At 41.1% G+C, this 23,412-nt stretch overlaps 1 protein-coding gene across 2 annotated transcripts in view; it reads left to right on the top strand.

Moving 5' to 3' along the window:
• LOC124142466 (hemicentin-1-like) overlaps positions 1–23,412 on the top strand; it is a 128,685-nt gene that overhangs the window by 15,535 nt on the left and 89,738 nt on the right. For both annotated transcript variants that reach the window (XM_048389608.1, XM_048389609.1), the window contains exons 3-9: positions 12,201–12,323; positions 13,129–13,300; positions 14,986–15,240; positions 16,000–16,184; positions 20,087–20,304; positions 21,309–21,430; positions 21,940–22,123. In XM_048389608.1, the coding sequence (XP_048245565.1) occupies positions 12,201–12,323; positions 13,129–13,300; positions 14,986–15,240; positions 16,000–16,184; positions 20,087–20,304; positions 21,309–21,430; positions 21,940–22,123 (1,259 nt within the window). The remainder of the gene's footprint in view (positions 1–12,200; positions 12,324–13,128; positions 13,301–14,985; positions 15,241–15,999; positions 16,185–20,086; positions 20,305–21,308; positions 21,431–21,939; positions 22,124–23,412) is intronic.

The following is a 23,412-nucleotide window of genomic DNA, read 5'->3' as shown; positions in this document are numbered from 1 at the left end:
AGGATAAGGTGTATTGTACAATGACAGAAACAGTCAGATAAACACCGGCTGTACGGTCTTCACAGTCTTCACGGACAGGATAAGGTGTATTGTACAATGACAGAAACAGTCAGATAAACACCGGCTGTACGGTCTTCACAGTCTTCACGGACAGGATAAGGTGTATTGTACAATGACAGAAACAGTCAGATAAACACCGGCTGTACGGTCTTCACATTCTTCACGGACGGGATTAAGGTGTATTGTACAATGACAGAAACAGTCAGATAAACACCGGCTGTACGGTCTTCACATTCTTCACGGACGGGATTAAGGTGTATTGTACAATGACAGAAACACTCAAGTAGACACAGTCTTTATAAAAAATCTTAAGGTCTGCAGTACAACAGTTTTTAAATGTGAAGTTTAAATGATATATAGCTTTTCCATTGGATGAGAGGCTGGTCTTGTGACTGCGAACCTTGACATTCATAAGTCATATGACAAATTTAGCATACATTGGAAAAAAGTTATGTTTGATGACATGCCTGTGATTGAATATCCTCGCTGCCAACCTTCCTAAAGACCATCGATCTTGAGTGACAGTCCACAACAATCCACAGCAATCTATGAACTTACTTCAGTACCTATTCAAAGTTTTGTAATGATCACCTTTATATGATCAGCCAACTCGTTTAAAAGAACTATTTTTCCCATGATACATCTAGTCATTGTATGACTGTTACTGGTAACACGAAGTGATGTGTACCAAATGAAACTGTGTGCATACATCCTTCAAGGAACAAAATAGGGCCAAACATTGTGTGAATTTTTGTTGCAAGTCAATTTTTATGTGACAGAAATTTATTTGGCATTAGGAATCCCAGTTTAGCCAAAAGCAGTACAAAAAGTCTTGTTCTGTTTTTCATCGTCAGATTGTTTTATTTAGAAGATACTGTTGGTTAATAGGGTTTATAGATCCACAGACCTTGATAAAATGAAATATTGAAAAACAATTTTAAAGGCAAGGACACCTTTGTGATCTGTGATGTCAATCTTTAAGTCCTTTCTTTCCTCACCACGCTAGAATTTTTCCCAAAAAAATCTATACAAAGAAATTATGAAAAATATAAATGAAAAATTAATTTGAATGAAGCAAAAACTATTTTTGAGAAAACAGATTCACTGAGTGATAACACTTAACTTGGAGGTTGAGCAATTCCCAGGAGGAGATGACTTATAACTTCATGGTCAGAGATAATATGTGCCCACAAGAGTGATGTATGGCTGACGTTGGGAACACCCACATGACTGTTGAATACTCTGCCATTAAATTCCCATCATCCTCTTGGAGCTTTGATGTGCGCTGAGGAGGTGTACTCGAGAAGTGTGGCACTTATATACAGTAATCGTTAACAGCTCCACTTCTACCGGAAAATGTCTTGTTTTGATGTAGATGTCTGATTATCCTTTTTAAACTGAATAGTTTATGACTTCTATGTGACATATGCTGTACGCCGTGAATAAACACCGGCCTTGAACAAATGCAAGCTCAATCAACACACCTAAAGAACCATTAGATGGAACAAAGATTAAATTGTTACAAGGAGAGTGCATTTCAACAGTTCCTTTCATTACTCCTTTTTCAATTTCTCAGGGTTGAGAGATAAGTTCTAAGCCTCATATTTTGATCTCTGAATGTTCCTCAACTTTGTCCACTTTCCAAAGGTCAGAGACCCCTTCTTATTTCACTGAATTGTCACGCCAAAACAATTTGCTCAGTTGACACGTGTTTGTGGATATACCTCTGTGACATCATGTAATGTACACAACAAGAGATTTCACTGTTACGCAGTCCCTTCTATGTGAGTCTCAGAACTTATCAACCAATCCTTGTATTATTCAGAGGGCACTGGTGGCCCAGTTGTCTAAGGCGCTGCGATTCGCTGTGCAGAGTTGCGTCCCTTGGGCACACCAGAAACCTGTGATTGTGGGTTCGAATCCCGGTTCGCCCTGATTATGTTTCTAGATTTGTCAGCACCGTATCCGTGCTCGTGGTTTTCACCAAAGTGGTAAACGTCTGAGACCTGCATCACTTCGGGCTTTCCTCCCACATTAAGCTGACATGCCATGATATAACTGGAATACTGTTAAAAGCTGCGTGAAACCCAACTCACCCACTCACTCGTATTATTCCAAAATTGAACTTTGGATCTGTTTCTTTAAAAGTTAAAAAATATCAAGAAAGACATTTAAACAAAATTGCAAAAACTTCACGAAACCGTCTCTGCCACAAGGACCTCCCATTATAGAGCCCCCAGCACCATGTCAAGGATTTATGGTACAGGCCTTGTGTTGTGTGGAGGAATGGGATGTATGTTGTCAGGGCTGTTTGAGATGTAGAACATGAGATTGTTTGTACTCTGATGACAATAACGGAGGAGAGAAACATGGGAGAATGTGTCAAACACTTCATTCAGAGCTGTATCATGATGACCGAAGTGGTTGGCAGGTTCAGGAGGGGCCTGAAGGGGGTGCTTCTCAGTTGGCAGTGTTGGAGAAACATGGGAGAATGTGTCCAGCACTTCATCAAGAAGTGTATCTGGGTGACCAAGGCTGGCAGGTACAAGAGGGTCTTCATGTGGGTGCTTCTCAGTTGGCAGTGTTAGAAACCACCTGTGACGTCACCTCGTGTTTTTAGAGGTTTCTTGTGTTCGTATTATGACTCATAATGACGTTCAGATATCTTCACCTTCAGTTCATCACCTCTCATTGGGTTTGTATGAACTTGATTATGTACAGGATAAAACCCGCCTCCGAGCTCAAGGTTTTATATTTTCAACCGAAACCTTAGAGGCATGTTCTGTGCCACTTATGGACCACCTAAATGCAAGAAATACCAGTAACTTGCCATATCTGAATTGACCCTGATCATGGGATTCAAACTCATACATACCCGTGAAGACGCCGGGATAGAATAGGTCTTCAGCAACCCATACTTGCCGTAAAAGGTGACTATGCTTGTCGTAAAAGGCCACTAACGGGATCGGGTGATATATGTCATCAATCCCAAATGCGTGGATCGATGGATGCTCATGATATTAATCACTGGATTGTCTGGTCCAGACTCAATTATTTACAGACAGACGCCATATAGCTGGAATATTGCTGAGTGCGGCATAAAACAACAAACCAAACTCATACATACAGCATGGCATTTTGTTCCGAGTCCCAGCTACCCTCAGGTTCTACAATTCCAACCCAAACCTCAGTCGTGTTTGTCCTTTACATAATTTTACAAAGTCAGTCAAATAGATGCAAATAGGTTTTGAAATCTAATTTAGTCCATCAACTGTTAGCACAGCAGAAATCATTCTTAATCTGTGATTCGCAAATAGCTTTGATCATTTGCCACCCAAAAGTTATTAATAATGGAGCAGATTGAGTTGGACCAAGGATAAGTCCTTTTATAATTTTGGGACAAGACGTAAATTCTTAATTTATCAATATATCAACTTTGAGGTAAATTTGAGCCCTATGCTCATGATAGTCAATAAACAAAGCAGCCGGCTGACTTGGACAGTGGGCAGTGTGTCCTTTCATTTTGCTCACCACACATCAGCCATCAACAAAATATGTACCGGTATGAAATTTAAATTCTCTATGCAGTCTTGCTGAATCTGCTATATTCTTTTGTCTAAGTAACAAACAAACCTGTTGAACACATGTTATCATTTTCAAAGATTCCAGTCAAGCAAATTGATGCAAGTTTTAGAATAAACATATTTTTTTCCAGTTTAAAATAAATCCTGCTTATCTGAAATAAATCATAGGAAAAAAGCCAACAATTGACAAAACTATTTTTCTCCCAATGAAATATATTGGTGTTACGCTATGTGTAATTAACTGCACGACAGGTTGGTGTTGTTTAGGTAGAGCGTTAGTACAAGGACTCAAGAACTCCCACCGCCTGTCTCTCAGTGTCAGACAACCATGAGAGGCCAGAGCAGCTTTAGTGGCTTGTTGGCGTTCCATCTGCTGCTTGTAATTAGTTGTGTAAATAGTAGTCAAAAACTCCAACGTAGGAAGCTCTTTTTGTGACTGACAACATCGTTTGTAGCTGGTGGTTGCATTATCATGACAAGAGATATTTGATTTAGGAGCAGCCTTTGCTGAATAACTTGAGAAACTATTTTCCACGTTTTTTAAAGGGGTAATTGTCTGTTTTTGTTTGTGTTTACAGCTCTGTGTTAGGTGCATGTTCTTCCTTTCATATGCTGAAACATTTGTGATGATCTGTTGTTTATTTTCTTAGCTGGTCTTTTGGGGAATTGAAAAACTCTTTTTCAAGTTGTTATTGAGTGAGTGAATATGGTTTTACGTCGCTTTTAGCAATATTCCAGCAATATCACGGCGGGGGACACCAGAAATGGGCTTCACACTTTGTACCCATGTTGGGAATCGAACCCGGATCTTCGGTGTGATGAGCGAACACTTTATTCACTAGGCTACCCAACCGCCCTTAAGTTGTTATTGAATGCATTAACCTAATTTCACAAAGAAGCTTAGCATAGAGATTGCCTGCTGCTTAAAACAGGTCCAGTCTACGATTAGGTAACTGTTGGCACATTTGTGACCCTAAGGTATGTCAGTATCCCTTTATTGTGAGTTTGAATCCAAGATGCTTGGATGAGCTGCATCACTTTGGGCTTTCCTACAAACTTCAGCTGTAACACATCGTGATATATCTGAAATATGTTTGAAAGCGGTATTAACCCCAACTCACTTACTTACTCACTTTTGCTTAAGATAACTCAATAGATATTCAACTGTTTACATATCTATACTGTGTCAAAAGAAATAAGGGAAGGACTGCAAAGTGAAGTATGTCATTTTCAATGTACCGATCTCATAAACCATAGAATTTTCTTGTGTACCCGTTTTTAAGATGTTGCAGTTGAACATTGAACATTCAAAAGTCACGGATATTTTTTTAATTCTTTATTTGTGTATTCAAAATGTCGACACCTGAGAATACTCGCTCTTGATCATTTTCTGAAACAGATTCCATCGGGCAAAATAGTTATAAAAGTTATATGAATGTAACATTGAAAATAACCAGATGTTCACTAAAAGGGTAAGCATGTCCTGTCCTATATAATTATTGGGAATCTTACAAACTCTTTAGATTTTCAATAAGTACATGTTACTTCTTAACAAGTATGTCGGACTCTTCCATGGCAGAGCTACATCGCTAAGATCATTGATCAGATGGCAGATACCTGACAGAATCTACGGCACAATGATCGACTTCCCCTCCTTGCTATGTGGAGGAAGTTATATCAAACCCATGACTCACCATTCCTGGATTCACAACTGCTAGATGCCGAGTATCTCAAATTGGTCAAGAACTCCAATTTGAAACTCAGCGTCCCAACCGAGCCATGTCAAGGATCAAGAGATGCTCCATGGATGTGGGCACATATCTTACCTTGCCGGTGAAGATCCGGGGTAGAATTGGTCTTCAGAAACCCATGCCTGCCGTAAAATGCGACTAAACTTGTCGTAAGAGGCAACTAGTGGGATCGCGTGGTCAGGCTTGCTGACTTGGTTGAAGCATGTCATCGGTCCCAATTGTGTGGATCAATGCTCATAATGTCAATCACTGGATTGTCTGGTCCAGACCCAATTATTTACAGACCGCCATCATATAGCTGAAATATAGCTGAGTGCGGTGTTAAACAACAAACCAAACCAAAACCAAAACCTATCTTAACTCGTTCTTTTCTGGGATTCGCCACGGTATGCCCCCATTGTCACCCTCTTACAACAATGTCCCGGAGGACACTGGGATGCCCATACTCACTGATCAGGGTGGACTTTTTTACAGTCTTCTCCACACGATCATTTGCATCAGGAGGATTTACCGACAACACAAGTCTGGACATCTTCCCAGCTCCTCTGGTTACAACGGTCCAATGGAGACCTTCCTCCTCTCTCATTTATGACAACCGGTGAGACAAATTTGCCGTGGAGGAACCAAGGAATCTGATGGCACTGTCACTATCCCCATGGTTCCTGATTTTTTTGCTCCATCTACGACAGGATAAAAAATTCCACCATTGTACGATTGAAGATTATGAATCTGCCCTCTCGCATTGCTGATACCCGATTGCCTCTGTCTTACTTCCTCGACCATAAGCTCGGATTTGTGCTTTATCTCACTTACCGGTATGAATCTAAATGCAAGAACTTACAAAAATAATAAGAAAACATCGAGATATCTTATGGTGAAACAATACAGTGCATCACTGTATAAAAGGAATGCAATCAAAGCATGCGAGTGAAAGAAACGTGCAGCACAGTCAAAACTAAGTCATGACATCTAAAATTGAATGTTCTCCTATCACCTTTGCACTAGGAAGAGCTGTTGGCTACTGGTGTTCTGACAGGAAGAACTAGTTGTGTGTAGTTGTCAGTGAAGAAGACTTCTGTTGAAAATGTGAAGATTTAGTTGTAATGTGGTTGCAGCCAAATACAGGATTTATAGCAATGATGTAATAGAGGTATTATTCTTAGAATTATAAACAAACATAACAATGGTTTCGAAAATTGGAAACTCTTCAATATGATCATCTTAAGTGTGAAGGAATCCTCCAGATGAATGCATACCAACTTAATGGCCTCATTTCCTCTCCAACAGCGACCACAGCACCGGATACAACTCTGTACTGGTCGTTATGAACAGTTATTCAATCCTTAACTCCTCTCACTGTTGTTGCTGTAACGCTCTGTACATATAATTATAACATGTGCTGGTCAGGATGTAATACTTGTGCAAGGAGCTTTACATTGTGAAAACTAATGACTTCAGAAGCAGTTGATGTAAATGATAGCTTTGTTGATAACTGCTGGGAAACATTATGAAGTCTTTGATAGGCATTTAGACTACATGACACTTTTTTATTGATAACTACTTCTTTTATTCTTTGTAATGACAGTTTAGAGCTACTTCTTGCCCCTTCATCAGGTGAATACTAAACATGGTGATAATGTCTGTTTATGTAAACAGTTGAACATATTGGGGAATATGTACAATGTCTGTATTTGTCTGTATATATGTCTTTTTTAAAATTAGAAATATATTTCAGACAGTAGTTTCTGTTACTTTTTTAAATAGAGTGAATTAATTTAATAAAAGAATATCAACACAAGTAACATAAAATAATTTATGTCTCCGTTTGTGTGAAAATGGATGTTGAATATTTTCACTGGAATTGCTTAATAAGGTATTAGAGAACCCCATGAAGAGTTAAACATTCGTTGATGTCAACATACATTGTTCAGTGCAAGTTACCTTAGTTTATTAGTGTGTTAATGATAAAATTTCCCCTCTTGCATCAGGGTTAGAATAGGTCTCCTTTTGCTTGAAGAAGGCAACTAAATTGGAACAGGTTGTCAGGCTCAGCGATTGGGTTGATTGTGTGTCCTTGTGAACCTATGGCATTGATTGTTGCTCATAATATCAACCACTGGTTGTTGGGTCCAGACTTGATTATTGATAAGTTGCTGTGATACAGTTGGAATATTGCTGACTGGGTTTACACAACACTCACTCACCAACATCCCAAATGGTTTGCTTGCTGTAAAAGGCGAATGCTTCTCGTAAGAGGCGACTAACTGGATCGGGCGGTAAAGATCGCCGACTTGATTGATGCATGTCATCGTATCCCAAGTGTATAGATCAATGCTCATGTTATCAATCACTGGATTGTCTGGTCTGATTATTTACAGACCATCATCATATAGCTGACATATTGAGTGCGGTGTAAAACAACAAAGAAACAAACAAATAGACCTAATTAGATTAAGAGATAGACAGTTAAGTATTCGGTTTACAAATTGCAGGTGTTATTGAGTATTCAATGTGTTACAATTTCTCCTTAAATAAAAAAAATGAAGTCAGAGATAAAGGTATTTTGAATAACATCTCAGTAGGTTACTTACCTTCCCATATAATTGAACTACACTGAACAGACCTGATGGAATTTTGTTCCACATTTGTGTAATTTCAGATTGACAGTTTCATAAACCAAGTAAATAGAAACAAGGCTTACTATCAGGATTGTGAAAGTTCAGAATATCAGGAATATTGCAACATATGTAGCTTGATATTACTTCCAGAAATAATCTAATTACCAAATGCAAGCGAAATAGGTGGTACGAGCTGAGTATGCATTTAATTACTGCATCAGTGTATTGCCTCGATCTCTGCTGCCACTGAGGTGATATCGCTGCATAACTCCTGCACTTATTACAACTGTTCCCCTGGGTTAGATGAGGAACTACCGGCCTGGGTTATAAAGCTTATATCCACCTGCTGTGTAGGTAGATGTAGTACATACCCTGGCTGAATGGTGGTGGTACTGGAATGTATACAATGTGGAACATTTAGCAATGGAATATTCCCTGTCTGTATGATCACATTCAGCCATCAGATACAGAGATTTTCAGCATTTTCACCCAGAAAACTTCTGTACTCTGTACTACTTTGATATATTGCTAATGCTGACAGTTTTAGCAGGAACAATATTTCATGGGTTTCACTGTATGTCTGTTATTGCTTTCCTGACTTCAAGAAAAGTCCATAAAAACTCTCAGACATTTGTTTTTCAATTAGCATAATAAACATTGAATTAACAGACAGTTTGCTTAAGTACATAAATAAATAGAGGATTCATCACAAGGGTTTATCAATATGGGAAATATCAACCATTTCTTAGTTAATCTGATTAACGGGGCGAGTTTGATGTCCAGACTACAACACACGAGTGGTGAATTCTATTTGTCTTTCCAACAATTTCATGACCCCCAGTCAGAAACAAATACACCAAATTGTTGAAATATTACGGTACATCTTGTGAAGAGATACATTTCTTGGTAATGGGAAGCAAAACAAATAACCTTAGAACTTCTTTGGGAAAGTCTATTCTCCAAGAAAAATGTTCCTGGAACAATTTGATAAAGATAATTGATTTGTGTGTTGTAGCATATTTGAAGATTGATGACATTAATTACAACAACAATGATTCATTGTGTTGTATATGTTAAATCTGTGATGTAATTTCACAACTTTAGTCATTCAAACCAAGCCACGCTCTCACTTGTTGGCAGAAAGGTAAAATCAGTACATTTTAAGTCTGTGTCATGTCACTTTCAGTGAAAATCAGGTTTGATTTGATAGGAACGGCAAGGACTTGGAGGTGTAAGGAGATTAATCATTATATTTATACAGTTACATTATAAACCAGCAAACATAGTACTGACGCCACCAGAAAAATGGATAATTTGAGATTGCTGACTGTTGTATCCTGGTGATTTGAACAGTACCCTTGTGCTTCCAGACATTATTTGGGATATTTGGGATATTTGTGCTGATCAGTTTTCATATGATTGTTGTTCTTGTAACCAGCTATCTGCTTGTTTGGATTGGATGGAATGTTGTCATTCAACTTTTGGACAAGGGGTGTACGTGATATATAAGTCGTTTTTGACTTCGAAAGCCTAGCTGCTTCACACATTTTTCATGATGGTGAATCGTGGGATTGAGTACCATTTCCGATAAACAATTGTTCGTAAGATTCAGGCACGCTGAAGTGTGTGGCGATGTAAAACAGCTCATCGTCATTTTTCAAGAAATTGGTCAATGCGCGTGTCATCTACAGACTATCCGTGACAGACAACTTGAACTTCAATACCATCTGGTAACTTTTTATAGCAATATAATAACACTGTTAACACTGTATCAACCCCTTTTATCTTTTAGAACCTTTCCAACATTTACATGATCAACGGGATCCATGTTGTTCCAAATACCAGTTCACGTGCACCAACGAAAAAAGTGCTGTTGCCGGTTTTCTAATATGCCTTCTAATGCTATAAGGGCATAACATGCATGTTTTTCAAGTTTGGAAATACGAGGAATATTTGAATATTTACAAATCTCATGTTTATGGAAATTTGTTAGATAGTTTGTACACAAAGTGAGTCTTGTAGCATTAATTTACAGGGAACAAGAAGCATTTTTACAAAGATTTAGGAACAACCCCTAAAAGAAGTGAGGATGGTGTAATGGAGGAAATTCCTAATTAGGTCTGAATGTAGGAAGCAGTTGGAAATGTCACAACAAATACTCTCACAGTGACATGCAACCTCCGGGAACAGCTGCTGTTGATTGGCTGAATTCTCCTCTACTCTCTCTCTGAACACCTTTAAAGTCTTCCCCAACCACTGCACCCATATAGAAAAGGCTTCTGCTGTCAGTGTAGAAACTGGAGAGAAATGGGGGAACCAGGTTAATCTTCATAATCCCTCCTGAAATATCCAAGACAGCTCATTGGCTGACTTGTGTTGTCTGACTTGACGCCTGTGAGTACAGTTTCAAATACAGATGTTACAATATATGGATGTCCCAGAAGACTTATACTCCATAAAAGAATCTGCTATATCTCCTTTTTCCGGTAACCATTACCAAAATAGCTTCCTGATGTCTACATCCTTAACCTATTTTTACAAGTAATTGACTAAAATACTCTTAATATACTCTAAAATACTCTAAAATACACAGTTGTCAGGATAAACTGTCTTGATTATGATTGTTCTTGGCCCCATGAGGATTTTATTTTTTATTTTTGTAGGAATATATTTAAAATAAGATAACTTTAGTTCTAGAATTAAATGTCAGTCTATGTTAAACCTGGACTGACATTTAGTCCCAGAAAAGATTCTTATGTAAAAATATATATCTACAAAATAGAAATAATAAAATCCAAATGGAGCCTAGAGTCAGGAGCTTTCCTAGAGCTGAGGCGGTCTTGACTTGCCAAATCATTCTAGACTTGAGTTGGGCTCCTTTATAAAAATAAATTCTGTAGGGTCTGGGTCTCACAAGCTGCCGTATCATCCATGTCATACGATATTACTGAAATACTGCTTGAAAGCCCAACTCACTCACTATAAGCAAGGGCTACCTTTCACACAGTATAACGTCAGAGACCTCCCTGCCTGTAGAATCTCAGTGTCGGCTGCCAGTCATACTCCCTGCAGTGTGTGGACACTATCTGTCTGCTGCTGTCATTATTGGTTGCCTTTGTGTCAGGGGTAATGTTCTCCTCTGGGCTCTTGAGCATGTTGTTAATGCTTCCTGGCAGTTCTTGCTGTGTTTGTAGCTCACCTATCTCATGTGGTCATCCTTTGTAAACAGTTTTTGACCTGTCCTGCACTGACTGGCTTGGGTGGTACTGTGTGGCATCAAAATTAATAGATTAATGGACGTTTTAAGAATAAATAAAAATGACTAAAGGTAGTTTCAGATTTGCTTGAGACATGATTGACACACAACTTCTTCATTAACATGTAAATTATTTCAACCTCTTCCCCAAATTATCGGTGGGGGGGGGGGGGCACGAGTGGCCCAGTCGTCTAAGGACCTGTAATTCGCTGTGCAGAGTTGCATCCCTTGGGCACACCAGAAACCTATGATTGTGTTAAAAACTCACTCACACTCTCCAAATCATCTTGAAGTATTTGTTACACTTAGTTACAGGCTATGGGCTGTATTGTGTTGACTGTACAATGGTGTGCCATTACTGTGGAATCGTTTGATTCAAACAATTGCAGACCAATGAAGTGATACACAGTATCCAATTTAGCGTATATTATCATATATTTAAATTATATTAATCTGCTATGTGTAAGATCCTACTGACCGCCTCTGTGTTCTAGTGGTATTGCATCTGCCTGGAGAATTGAGGGTTCGGGGTTCAATCCCTGGCTGTGTCATACCAAAAGACGGTAGAAGATGGCACTTGTTGTTACCCTCCCTAGCCTTATGGGGCTAAAACAAGGACTGGTCTGCCTGAGTTGGGTATTCATGTTAAACTGTGGCTTCATATCTCAATGGGCTGGCACTATTAACTCGGAATTAGTCCAGACTAGTAGAAGCAGACACGCACGCCACGCCATGCCACAATATAAGTGCAATAATCTTAAACCCCATTTTTACCTCACCTCACCTACAATCCCACTTCTATGATTGTGTGTTACCTGTATTATTGTGTGTTACCTGTATGATTGTGTACCATCAGACCCTACTTAGTTTCAGAGTACTGTGATACAGCTTGACATTGATGACAAAGTTCACTGACTGACTGTTGTTTCAGGTGGTGTTTGTGCTGACTGGGGACTGCGGCAACAACACACACAAGGGGTTCAAGGCCTACGAGGAAATTGCCTCTACTAGTTCTGGACAAGTCTTCCTCCTCAAGAAATCCCAAGTCAACCAGGTGACTGACACTAGTACACATCCTTGTTTTCTTTGCTTATGTAGAGGCATGGGTGGCCCAGTCGTCTAAGTGGCTGTAATTCACTGTGCAGAGTTGTGTCCCTTGGGCGTGCTAGGAACCTGTGATTGTGGGTTTGAATCCCGAGTTCACTCCGATTTTGTTTATAGGTTTGTCAGCAAGATACCCACTCTTGTGGGTTTCACCATAGTGGTTGCTGACTTTACCACCCAGTAAGCTGACATGCTGTGATATAACTGGAAATAACTCTTCAAAGTGGTATAAAAACCCAACTCTCTCTCTCTCTCTCTCTCTCTCTCTCTCTCTCTCTCCCCCACCCACCCACCCACCCACCCACCCACTCACTCACTCACTGTTTATACATCCATTGATCTTGACAATAAGACCAGGTTAATGTATTAGCTCATCAGGACCAAGGATCAGAATTCTTATCACCAGAAGGGATGAACCTGAAACTGCAGGAGGATTTCCCACACCATAATAGGCATTCTTTTCATTAGAATACATTTGGAAACAGCTTTAAAAGAATTTCTGAAACACAATGAAGTCATGCTTGTAAAGTTGCAACAACAGCCTGATTAAGAGAATTTCCCTGAAGGTTGGTTATTCCTAACATTATATTTAATTTTCTTTTGAAATAGCAATGAGTAACCTACTTGATCTCCGAACTAAGATTATCTGTTCCTGTTCCTTGTGAATGAAACCTGAAAGTCCTTTGCCAAAAGGTTCAGGGCTCATACCATTTCTTCGCTCAGAACAGATACATAATCATAATTGGTGGTTGTAGGTGCTGAACTTTGTGCGAGTGGCTGTTCAGGCTCGGAAGGTCAACCTGATGTCTGTGGACCAGGACTCGGCTCGGACACAAACCTTCCCCATCCCCATCGACTCTCAGCTTCAGGAGATCACAGTGTCAGTCAGCGGGGAGACGCCCAGAATTATACTCAGAGACCCTGATGGTAAGAGGAGACCCCCAGAATAGTTCTCAGAGACCCTGATGGTAAGAGGAGACCCCCAGAATAGTTCTCAGAGACCCTGATGGTAAGAGGAGACCCCCAGAATAGTTCTCAGAGACCCTGATGGTAAGGTGAGACCCCCAGAATAGTTCTCAGAGACCCCCAGAATAGTTCTCAGAGACCCCCAGAATCGTTCTCAGAGACCCCCAGAATAGTTCTCAGAGACCCTGATGGTAAGGTGAGACCCACTCAATAGTTCCCAAAGACCCTGATGGTAAGGGGAGACCCACTCAATAGTTCCCAGAGACCCTGATGGTAAGGTGAGACCCACTCAATAGTTCTCAGAGACCCTGATGGTAAGAGGAGACCCACAGAATAGTTCTCAGAGACCCCCAGAATCGTTCTGAGACCCCCCAGAATAGTTCTCAGAGACCCCTGGAATAGTTCTCAGAGACCCCCAGAATAGTTCTCAGAGACCCCCGGAATAGTTCTCAGGAACCCTGATGGTAAGAGACCCCCAGAATAGTTCTCAGAGACCCCCAGAATCGTTCTCAGAGACCCCCAGAATAGTTCTCAGAGACCCTGATGGTAAGAGGAGACCCACTCAATAGTTCTCAGAGACCACCAGAATAGTTCTCAGAGACCCTGATCTCTTGGTACAGGTAGTAGTAAAAGCAGCCTTTATCAGTATGTGCACTACAGCTCAATGCTCAACCTCTGCCCAAGCTCTTCTCTTGAGAACTTGTCATAGCAACATACGGCAGCAGCAGATAGTGCTGTGACCCCCCCCCCCCCCCCCCCAGAACACTGTCCTAAGACTCCTACAGTGAAACTCCATGAGTCCAGACCCTGTTAATCTGGGAACACTTACATATGTTCACAGGGACATGACTTTGTTCTCATGATTCATTAATTCTTTAATTCTGTAGCTTTTAGAGGCAATGCAACAGTCCAGATTAAAGGGTTTCCACTGGTTTTCTCCAGGCAGTGGTCTTAGTCTTCTCAGTCCATGAACCATATTATTTTCCCTTCCACCCAGCCCTTACTGTAATGGTAGCTAGATTAAGTTTTTTTAATTCAAACATAATTTATTCTCGTGAAAAGATTGTGCACAAGTTATCACAACATAGAACACCTTCTCCCATAGATTTACATGTAGGCTTATTGACAATTAATACATGAATTGACAGAAGGGAAAGAATAGAAAAGAAATAGAGAAGGGTATGTACATTAACATTGCTCATTCAAACCTTTTTGTTTTCTTTGTATATTTGGTCAGTACTTGAATGATGCTTGATCTGTCACATTGTTGTTTCAAATCCGGGGTAGAATGGGTCTACAGCAACCCATGCTGGCTGTAAAAAGCGACTATGCTTGTTGTAAGAGGGGACTAACGGGCAGTCAGCTCGCTGACTTGATTGATGCATGTCATTGTATCCCAACTGCGTGGATCGATGCTCATGATATCAATCACTGGATTGTCTGGTCCAGACTCGATTATTTACAGACCGCTGTCATACAGCTGGAATATTGCTGAGTGCGGCGTTAAACAACAAACAAACAAACAAAATGTTGTTGTTTCACCATAGTGGTAACCATATCGGACCTACGTAATCGTAGGCTTTCGTCATAACTGAAATACGTTCAAGCCCGCATTGATCTCAGCTTACTTGCTCACTGATGTCCAGGCAACCAGGTCCCTATTGGCGACTCCCTGTTCGAGTATGATGACTCCCAGAACCACATCAAGGAGCTGCTGAACATCAAGAACGTGTTGATCCACAACGTGAAGGACCCGACACCTGGCATGTGGGAGCTGGAGGTGGCCAGCGGCAGCCATCACACCATCAGGGTCACCGGCCTCAGCACTGTCGACTTCGCAGCCGGCTTCGCCAAGAAACCAGGCACTGACTTCTCCCAGACCAGCCTCAGACCTGTGGAAGGTAGATTTGTCATAATTTAGGATAGGCCAGACCAACCTAACTGATTCTTTTACAGATTTGCTGATTCAAAATTATTATTTTTTCAATAAGATAAATTCCCCTTGTCCTGTAAAACTGCCTCTATTTCCACCAAGACAAGCCAGTGTGGATTCTAGGTAAGAATACGTCCCAAGCAGCCTTACCTGGTTGTTAGAGGTGACCAAATGGATAGGGTGATCAGCTTCGGTGGTTGACTGTATGTCATCATACCCTGATGATGTGGATTGTTGATGTGAAGCTGGCCCAGAATTGATTATTTACAGACCATCATTCTATTAACTGGAAAACTGCAGAGTGCAGAATTGAACAATAAACAAAAGCCACCCAGACATTTTGGACAAAATTAATTAATATAAAGAGACTACTTTGGTTATTTAACTCTGATCTAGTTCATGTTTATACCTGCATTTTGTTATCTAGGACAAAACAATTACAGTTAATTCGTTGGCGGTTATTTTTCTGACATGTTGCTCAGGGCACTTGAAAACATCATCAGTTATTTTTATTTGATCCTTTGTTCAGCATGGCCATTGTTCTCAGGTGCCACAATTTGCTGTGCAGAGTTGAATACCTTAGTTGTGCCAGGATAGTCAGCATCATATCCGTGCCTTTTGGCTTTAAAAACTGTTACATTTTCCACGCACAATAAGCTGACGTGCCATGCTTTTTTTAACTATTGTTAGAAGCTAGACTAACTCACGATTCCTTGTTATTCTCCAGGTATTCCAACCCATGTGGTAATCAATGCATCTGACCTTGACCCTCCTGCGGTGCTGACCCGACTGGAGCTGGTCGACCTTAAAGGAGAGGCCCTCATCGAGTTCCCCGTGTCCCGAGATCCAACCAACCCTGCCCTCTACAATGTCACATCCTTCATTCCACCCAATGAATTCTTCTACCTCAAGGTTGTACAGTAAATCCTCTTATGGAGGCCTTCACCTTTTGCTTAGTCTTGTGAATCTATTTGAGCTCGGCAGCACATGTGACTCTTGTCATCTGAGGCATTACAAAATGGTGTGCAGAGTTGCACATTAGTCGTGCCAGAATCCGAGGTGGGTTCAAGTAAAAAATGTGACCTGATCATGATGCTTGATGTTTAGCTCACCTGACTGAAAGTCATGTTTCCGACATCGGCATCTTTAAACATCTTTTCGACAGAGACCAAGGAAACCATATTCTTTAACTAATCCTGCATTACGCCTTCATGCATTTACTGATTACTTTTGACAGATAGATGAAGCTGTGTGAGGTCCAGCTGAAGAAGTTGTCCCAACTACCGGTGGAAGTTGTGAGGCAGACCCTATTGCGCAGCACCTAAATGAGCATGGAAGTGAAGATGTCACATATCTCATAGATTGGGTTAAAACATTGGATTATTATCCCTTATGTTTGAGTACATTTGGTTATCGCAACTTTGCATAATTTGGAGATTTATGCTTGCCCGTTGCATCGGTTGATGTGGATAAAAGTCAATTAAGGACCCTCAACCATGGTGTCCTGTCTGCACTGGTATCTGTGTGATGGGACAGAAGTGTCACTTTTCTTCTCCCCACTCCCCACCAAAGTATCTCTAGGCATCCAGGAAGAGCCTTGCACAGCAGACCAAACAACACATGAGGAGGATATCAGACTCTCAGGAATCCATTCGACAGGAATGTTCAGACACCTATGTTGTTACGTCCCAGTCGTCCACCTACACCGCCTCCTCTGAGTGCTGCATTACCCTTGCCACCATCGCTGCCGGAGATTCAGCTGCTGCCTCCACCTACCCAGGCACCGTGTCGCTTTCAACACCTTCAACACCATATTGTTGGCCAAGAATTCTATAGAGATTGTGAGCGCTCCAGCCATAACACCAGGCTTGTACTCGCCAATCCTCCTTGTCCCTAAGAAGGACTCGGACAAGATGAGGATGATACACAATCTCACCATATTCAACGAGCAATACGCAGAGCCTCCTCCATACTTTTGCATGACAACCTTGACACTGTTCAGGACCAGAATCAATTCCAATGATTCCCTGATCAGTCTCGACATGCAGGATGTGTACCTGCATGTACCTTTCCATCCCAGTGACAGCTGATTCCTAAGGTTCCAATTCAGTGGTGTCCACTACCAATGGGTGGTCCTCCCATTCGAAATTTTTGTGGCCCTGTGACTATTTACATGCATCACCAAGCCAGTGGCCTTCTCCACCTGAGGAACATTTGGTTCGAATCCTACATAGTGATGGTATAAACGACCCGGATTTGGCAACCCTGTTCCTTCACCAAAACTTTAGGTCCATCAGCTGTGATGCATAGTCAATGAGGTGAAGTCGGACCTCACCCCATCGTACCGACTTCAGTTCATAGGAGGCCTGTTTCAGGCAGACCTGGACATTGTTCCTGTGGACATGTGGCTCAAGATACGGTGCCATCTGATACCTGCCCTTCAGCAACCCCTCACACTTTGCCAGTGGCAGGTGCTTCAGGGGCTGCTTATGTCGGCCCAGGACTTGACGATCAGAGGACGCTTCTCCAACAGCTCCTAGCGCCAGGATCACTCTACTGTCTCACCTCAGGCTGCATCTTAGGTGGTGGATGGTAGAGTCGAACGTCTCGGAGGATTCTCCTTAACAGAGCTGTCACCAATGTCACACTTGTTCAAAGACACCTCAACAGGGTAGGGGTGCGCATCTAGAGGACGAGATGGCTTCAGAGCTGTTGTCCAACGTGCAGCGCACAGGGCACATAAATGTACTAGAGTTGCAGGTGCTCATCCTGGCGATATCACACTGGCAGGATCGCCTCCAGAACACCCAGCTTGCTGTCTCAACCGACAACATCACAGTGTTTTGATGTCAACTCACCCTCACTTCTTGCTTCAGCAGACATTCCAATTCTTCCATCTGGTGGATCGCCTGGGCCTGCAGTACCTGGTCCAGCATATCCCAGGATATCAGAACCACTCAGCAGATGCTCTATTTAGGCCTTCAGTCTCATATGTCAGCATCTCGGTCATCCAAACATTAGCTCTTTGCCACTAGCCAGAATTTCCGGATCCACAGGCGTTGGCAGTCGAGGTGCTGAACATCCCTTGGGAAGGACTAATAGCATACGTTTTCTTCCACCTGTACTTCTTCCAAAGATGATGCAGAAGATAAGGGCAACCAAGAACCTCCCTCTGACTTTGATCGGGCCTTGGTGGACGGCAAGAGGTTGGTTCATGTACCTCCAATATCTTGCTGAAAACAATCCACTAGATCTACTAGATCCATCCGCACGACAGGTTGCCACACCCAACACCAAGCACATGTCATCTGCCTGCCTGGTGCATCTCAAAAGGGCTTTAGACACTAAGGGTTATTCAGCAAGAGTGGCGAAAGCCATTGCCATGGCACTCAGACCCTCAATCCGGAGATTTTATTCTTGATACTTCCAGAGCCAACAATCCTCTTTGATGGTTCTCCACAGCAATTGCTCCATCAGATCTAACATGGAAGGGTGTTTTTTTGGAAATACCTGAGGGATGTGGCCTTGGCAGATGCATTGAGGAGTAATGCATGATAAGTTAAACAATTTTTGTAAAATCTAAATATATTTTTTACATTCGTATACTTATCCTGCATTACTTCGTCTGAGGGGCCAACCCGTCACAGAACTGCCTCCCTACGATGTCTTCAGATGTTACGTTCAAGGAGTAATAGGAAGATACGTGACATCAATTCCGTGGTCATGTATGCGCTGTGTGATGGGACCTGCCTCACAACTGGTTGGAACAACTTCTTCAGCTGGACCTCACAAAGTTTCGTTCTTCTGTCAAAAGAAAGCAGTAAATGCATTAAGGAGAAATGCAGGATAAGAATACAGATGTAAAAAATAATTAGATTTTACTCATTATGGATGACTATTCTTGCTCTCAATGTAATGAAATTTGATGTATGTGTAGTTAGTAGTAGGATTCCAAATATGTGTTCCATTTATTATACCCCCGACTTCTAGGTCGGGGGTATATAGTTATACCAAGGTTCTGTCCATCTGTCTGAAAACTTTGTCCGCGCGATTTCTCTTAAACTATTCAGTGGATTCATCTCAAACTTAGTACATATAATCTTTTTCATATGTAGGGGAGCAGTCAAAAGAAAAAAAATGTTTTTATTAATTTTCCATTTTTTTATGAATTTTTCAAACCCTAACGTCCATCCGAAAACTTTGTCCGCGAGATTTCTCTTAAACTATTCAGTGGATTCATCTCAAACTTAGTACATTTAATCTCTGTCATATGGAGGGGTGCAGTCAAAAGAAAAAAATTGTTTTTATTGATTTTCCATTTTTTTATGAATTTTTCAAACCCTAACCCTATCCTAGCTATTTAATTTGAAACTACTGACACACTAGGCGGGTCGAGGGTATATGTGAGCCACTTGAAGCCTGTAAATATTATCACCACTGCCAGACTGAGGAAGCCAAATCTTGACATTTAGAATTCTTTTCTTTTTTCTTAAACTGTAGAATTTAATGTTAGTTTTTAGTTAGTTTCATTATCAGAAAATATTTGAACATCAAATATGACAGCAACTTGTAAGGGGTTCTCTTTATAGACATTTTAAACTGTCAACTTCATTTCTAGGTGAACTACACTGCTTTTGACACTATTTTGTAGCGCCATCCCAATCTGATCGCCGACAATTTTGGCTTTCCTCTCACATTAAACTGACATGCCATGATGTGAAGCAAATAGGAGTTCAACTCAACTCATTCACAATTTAAGCTCTCATGTACTGTGACAACTCTTTCCTTCATCATGGAATTCTTCATACCCGCAGGTTGATGGTATAGATGACCAGGGTTATGTATTACGGAGAACCACGCCCACAGCCATCAGCCCACGTGTTCCGACAGCGCCAACAGTGTCTATGCAAGATCTGACACGAGGGTTCTTTGACCAGACAGCCACACTGACATGCACAGTGCAGAGTTTGGTCCCCTACACTGTCCGATGGTTCCGAAGGGGGGTCCAAATGGGATATGACATGAGTTTCTAGTAAGTTGGTCGCAAATACATAGACATGTAAGTTAATATGTGCAAGCATGCACGTAGTATTATTGTAAGAGATATATATCTAAAGGAGCAAAATACTGAGGGTTGTTTGACCAGACAGCCACACTGACATGCACAGTGCAGAGTCTGGTGCCCAATATGTGCGAGCATGCACGTAGTATTATTGTAAGAAATATATATCTAAAGGGGTAAAATATTGCAAGAATGCAGTATACCGGACACCTTCCGCCATTTTGGTAAGGGATGTGCATGAGCTCATTCCTTAGGAACAGTTTCTATGGTTGCATACGCCATTTTTGTCGCCTCGCTAAAATAACCGGGGGTTTGGGGGGGCTTGCCCCCACTCAACGGCTTGAATTAAATGCTTTTGTAAGTAAATGAAATCTTTAATTACCAAAGTAGATACAAAATACTTTATTAGTAGCATCAAACAAACATGGTGGATTGGTGTCCGGTATGACGCATGTGTTTCCCCAAAATACTGAGGGTTCTTTGGCCAGACAAATGATATGAGCTTCTAGAAGGTTGGTCACAGAGAAGAGTGGTTCCAGTCGGAAACCCAGGGCAGTACTGATCACAGTATCCCATGTTGGCTTCCCATGTACTCATACTTACTTCCAAGTGGAGATTTCCCAGGAAAATTTGGTCCTCACTACCCCATTCTGGTTTCCCTTTAGTGGGATCTTGGGTCAAGTTGGTTGATTCGTCCATGGTCCATGTACCCTGATGAAGGTCGCTGATAATGCTATCAATATTGTCTTTTCTAGACAGGATTATTTTATGGTTGACTTGATATTGCTTAATTACTAAATGTTGAAAATAATTAATTATTTGCTTATTTAATGAATACGCTCAATTTCATCAACTCGGCCAATGAAAACACTCTATTTCAGTGACTCGGCCAATGAAAACACTCTATTTCAGTGATTCGGCCAATGAAAACATTCGATTTCAGTGACTCGTCCCATGAAAACACTCTATTTCAGTGACTCGGCCAATGCAACTCTTGAAGTCCCCCGTGCAGGGTCCAGCTCAGAGGGCGACTATGTCTGTAACGCCACCAACATCGCTGGCAGCGCCACCACAAAGACATATCTTGACGTCAGCGGTAAGTTTCATTGTCATTAATAATCCACTGATATGGCTAAAGTTGTTTTTGTGGAGGGTCACACGAGGTATAAGTAGTAAGCCAGATGATGTCAGTTAATGACCCCTGTGTTATGTATTAATGTGCCACTGCGATCATGAAAATAGGTAAAGTGATTCGGTGCTAAAATGTTCAGATGTCACATGCCATTTATCTTGCAAGTTGTTTCAAAACATATCAAACTCGCTTTCGCTTGTTGTAAGATAAATAGTATGTACAGCCACTTTTTATTCAATGCTAAAATGCTCAAATGTCATATGCAATTTATCTTGCAAGTTGTTTCAAAACGTATCAAACTCACTTTCGCTTGTTGTAAGATAAATAGTCATACAATACAGCCACTTATGTAGTATTCTCTATGTCATGGTCAATATATATGCTGCATTAACCAAGCTAAAGTGTTCTTATATCTGACTGTGTCCAGATTTGTATTTTGAATTACCGGTGTATACACGAATGGAATGTTTCAGATCCGCCTCCGGTGATCTCCAAGACATGGAACATCTCTGTTCTCCCGGGGGACAGTGCTATACTCACTTGTAACGCCTTCAGTACAGTGGAGTTCAACATGACCTGGTATAAGCCTGGACGTTACGGACCCGTAGCTCTGGATCCTAGAGTCAGTGTCCTGTCCAATGGATCTCTTTTCATCAGGTGAGCTGCAGTACTTTCAACAAAGACTGCCTGACCTTACTGAGATATTAACCACAGTTTGTCAATTTTGTTGACTCCCTTGGATGTGATTTTAGTAGATGTCAAACCTGGTATGAGTTCCAAACTTTATGGGAACTGCAAAGCATTGTGTGGTAGGACACCATCCATGCTTCCACAACCCACATCCATGGGATGAGCTAGAGAACTCAGCTCTACATGAGATTTTATGAGCACTTCCATCACTCTCTGAAAAAATATATATATATAATACCATATTCGACGTAATTAGCGCCCCGCTCTAATAAGCACCCACGGCGATATTTTCTAATATATTGGCTAGTGAACAATCCCAATTAGCACCCCTTCCGATTGATCAATGTACACATGACTTATTTATACATGTATAATACCTATGTTATATGCATTTTTAATTATGGGAAATTAAATTCTTGAAAAAATATATCTGTCGCATATTAACATTTCAGACTGTCAGCATAAACCACGAAATTTACGATCTTTCAACTCTGTTGTTTTTCACCATATAATATTCTAATAAGAGCCCCCTATTTCTAACTTTGAGAGCGCCCTGGGCGCTTATTATGTCGAATACGGTATGCTCAATACTGCTGATAACAGGTTGTCCCTGATTAACAACTAAGGTGTTCGGACAAGGGTGATAACATTCACTCCAGAGATGAGTTTTACCACCTCCAGAGAGTTCTGTAAGAAGACAAGTCAGGTTTGGCTGAGAACCATATGCATCTATCTGCTGTGTCCTGCAGCTTTCTCGCCCTGATGATGCGGATCATTCCAACCTGGTTTTGTCTTGTCCAGATGTGGTACTTCACTTTTATGAAGTTGTCATGTTGTAACAGTAAATGCTGAAACAAAAACTGCAAGAAAGTCGAAAATATGCTGCTTTAGTTAGGGGATTAAGCCATTGGTATGTCATACTCACTGTCACTGTCATATATACACATGCACATTCATTAAGCCCAACCTGATTCCAAAATAAATTCCTGATCAACTCAGTTGAATACCTTTTGGATTACCTTGGTCCCAAGTGTGACCTAGAGACCCTCCCGTTCAAACTCGACTGAACTGACCCAGGTACTGCACCAGGAATAACAGGATCCCAATGTTGAAAATCAGAAGTCTGATCAGCGGCATGAGGAGATGCATGAGTTTGTCATCCATGAGAGGGGTGGATACTCCAGATACTGATTGCAGAATCAGTGGTGTTTCCCCGGTTGACAGTAATCGTTTTTTACCTCATAATGCGAACATTT

The sequence above is a fragment of the Haliotis rufescens genome, unplaced genomic scaffold, assembly GCF_023055435.1.
Source record: "Haliotis rufescens isolate VD_foot unplaced genomic scaffold, xgHalRufe1.0.p SCAF_8, whole genome shotgun sequence".
In the NCBI taxonomy this organism is placed as follows: Eukaryota; Metazoa; Mollusca; class Gastropoda; order Lepetellida; family Haliotidae; genus Haliotis; species Haliotis rufescens.
The sequence above is the reverse complement of the archived record's forward strand: the minus strand, read 5'-3'. Positions and strand labels throughout refer to the sequence as shown.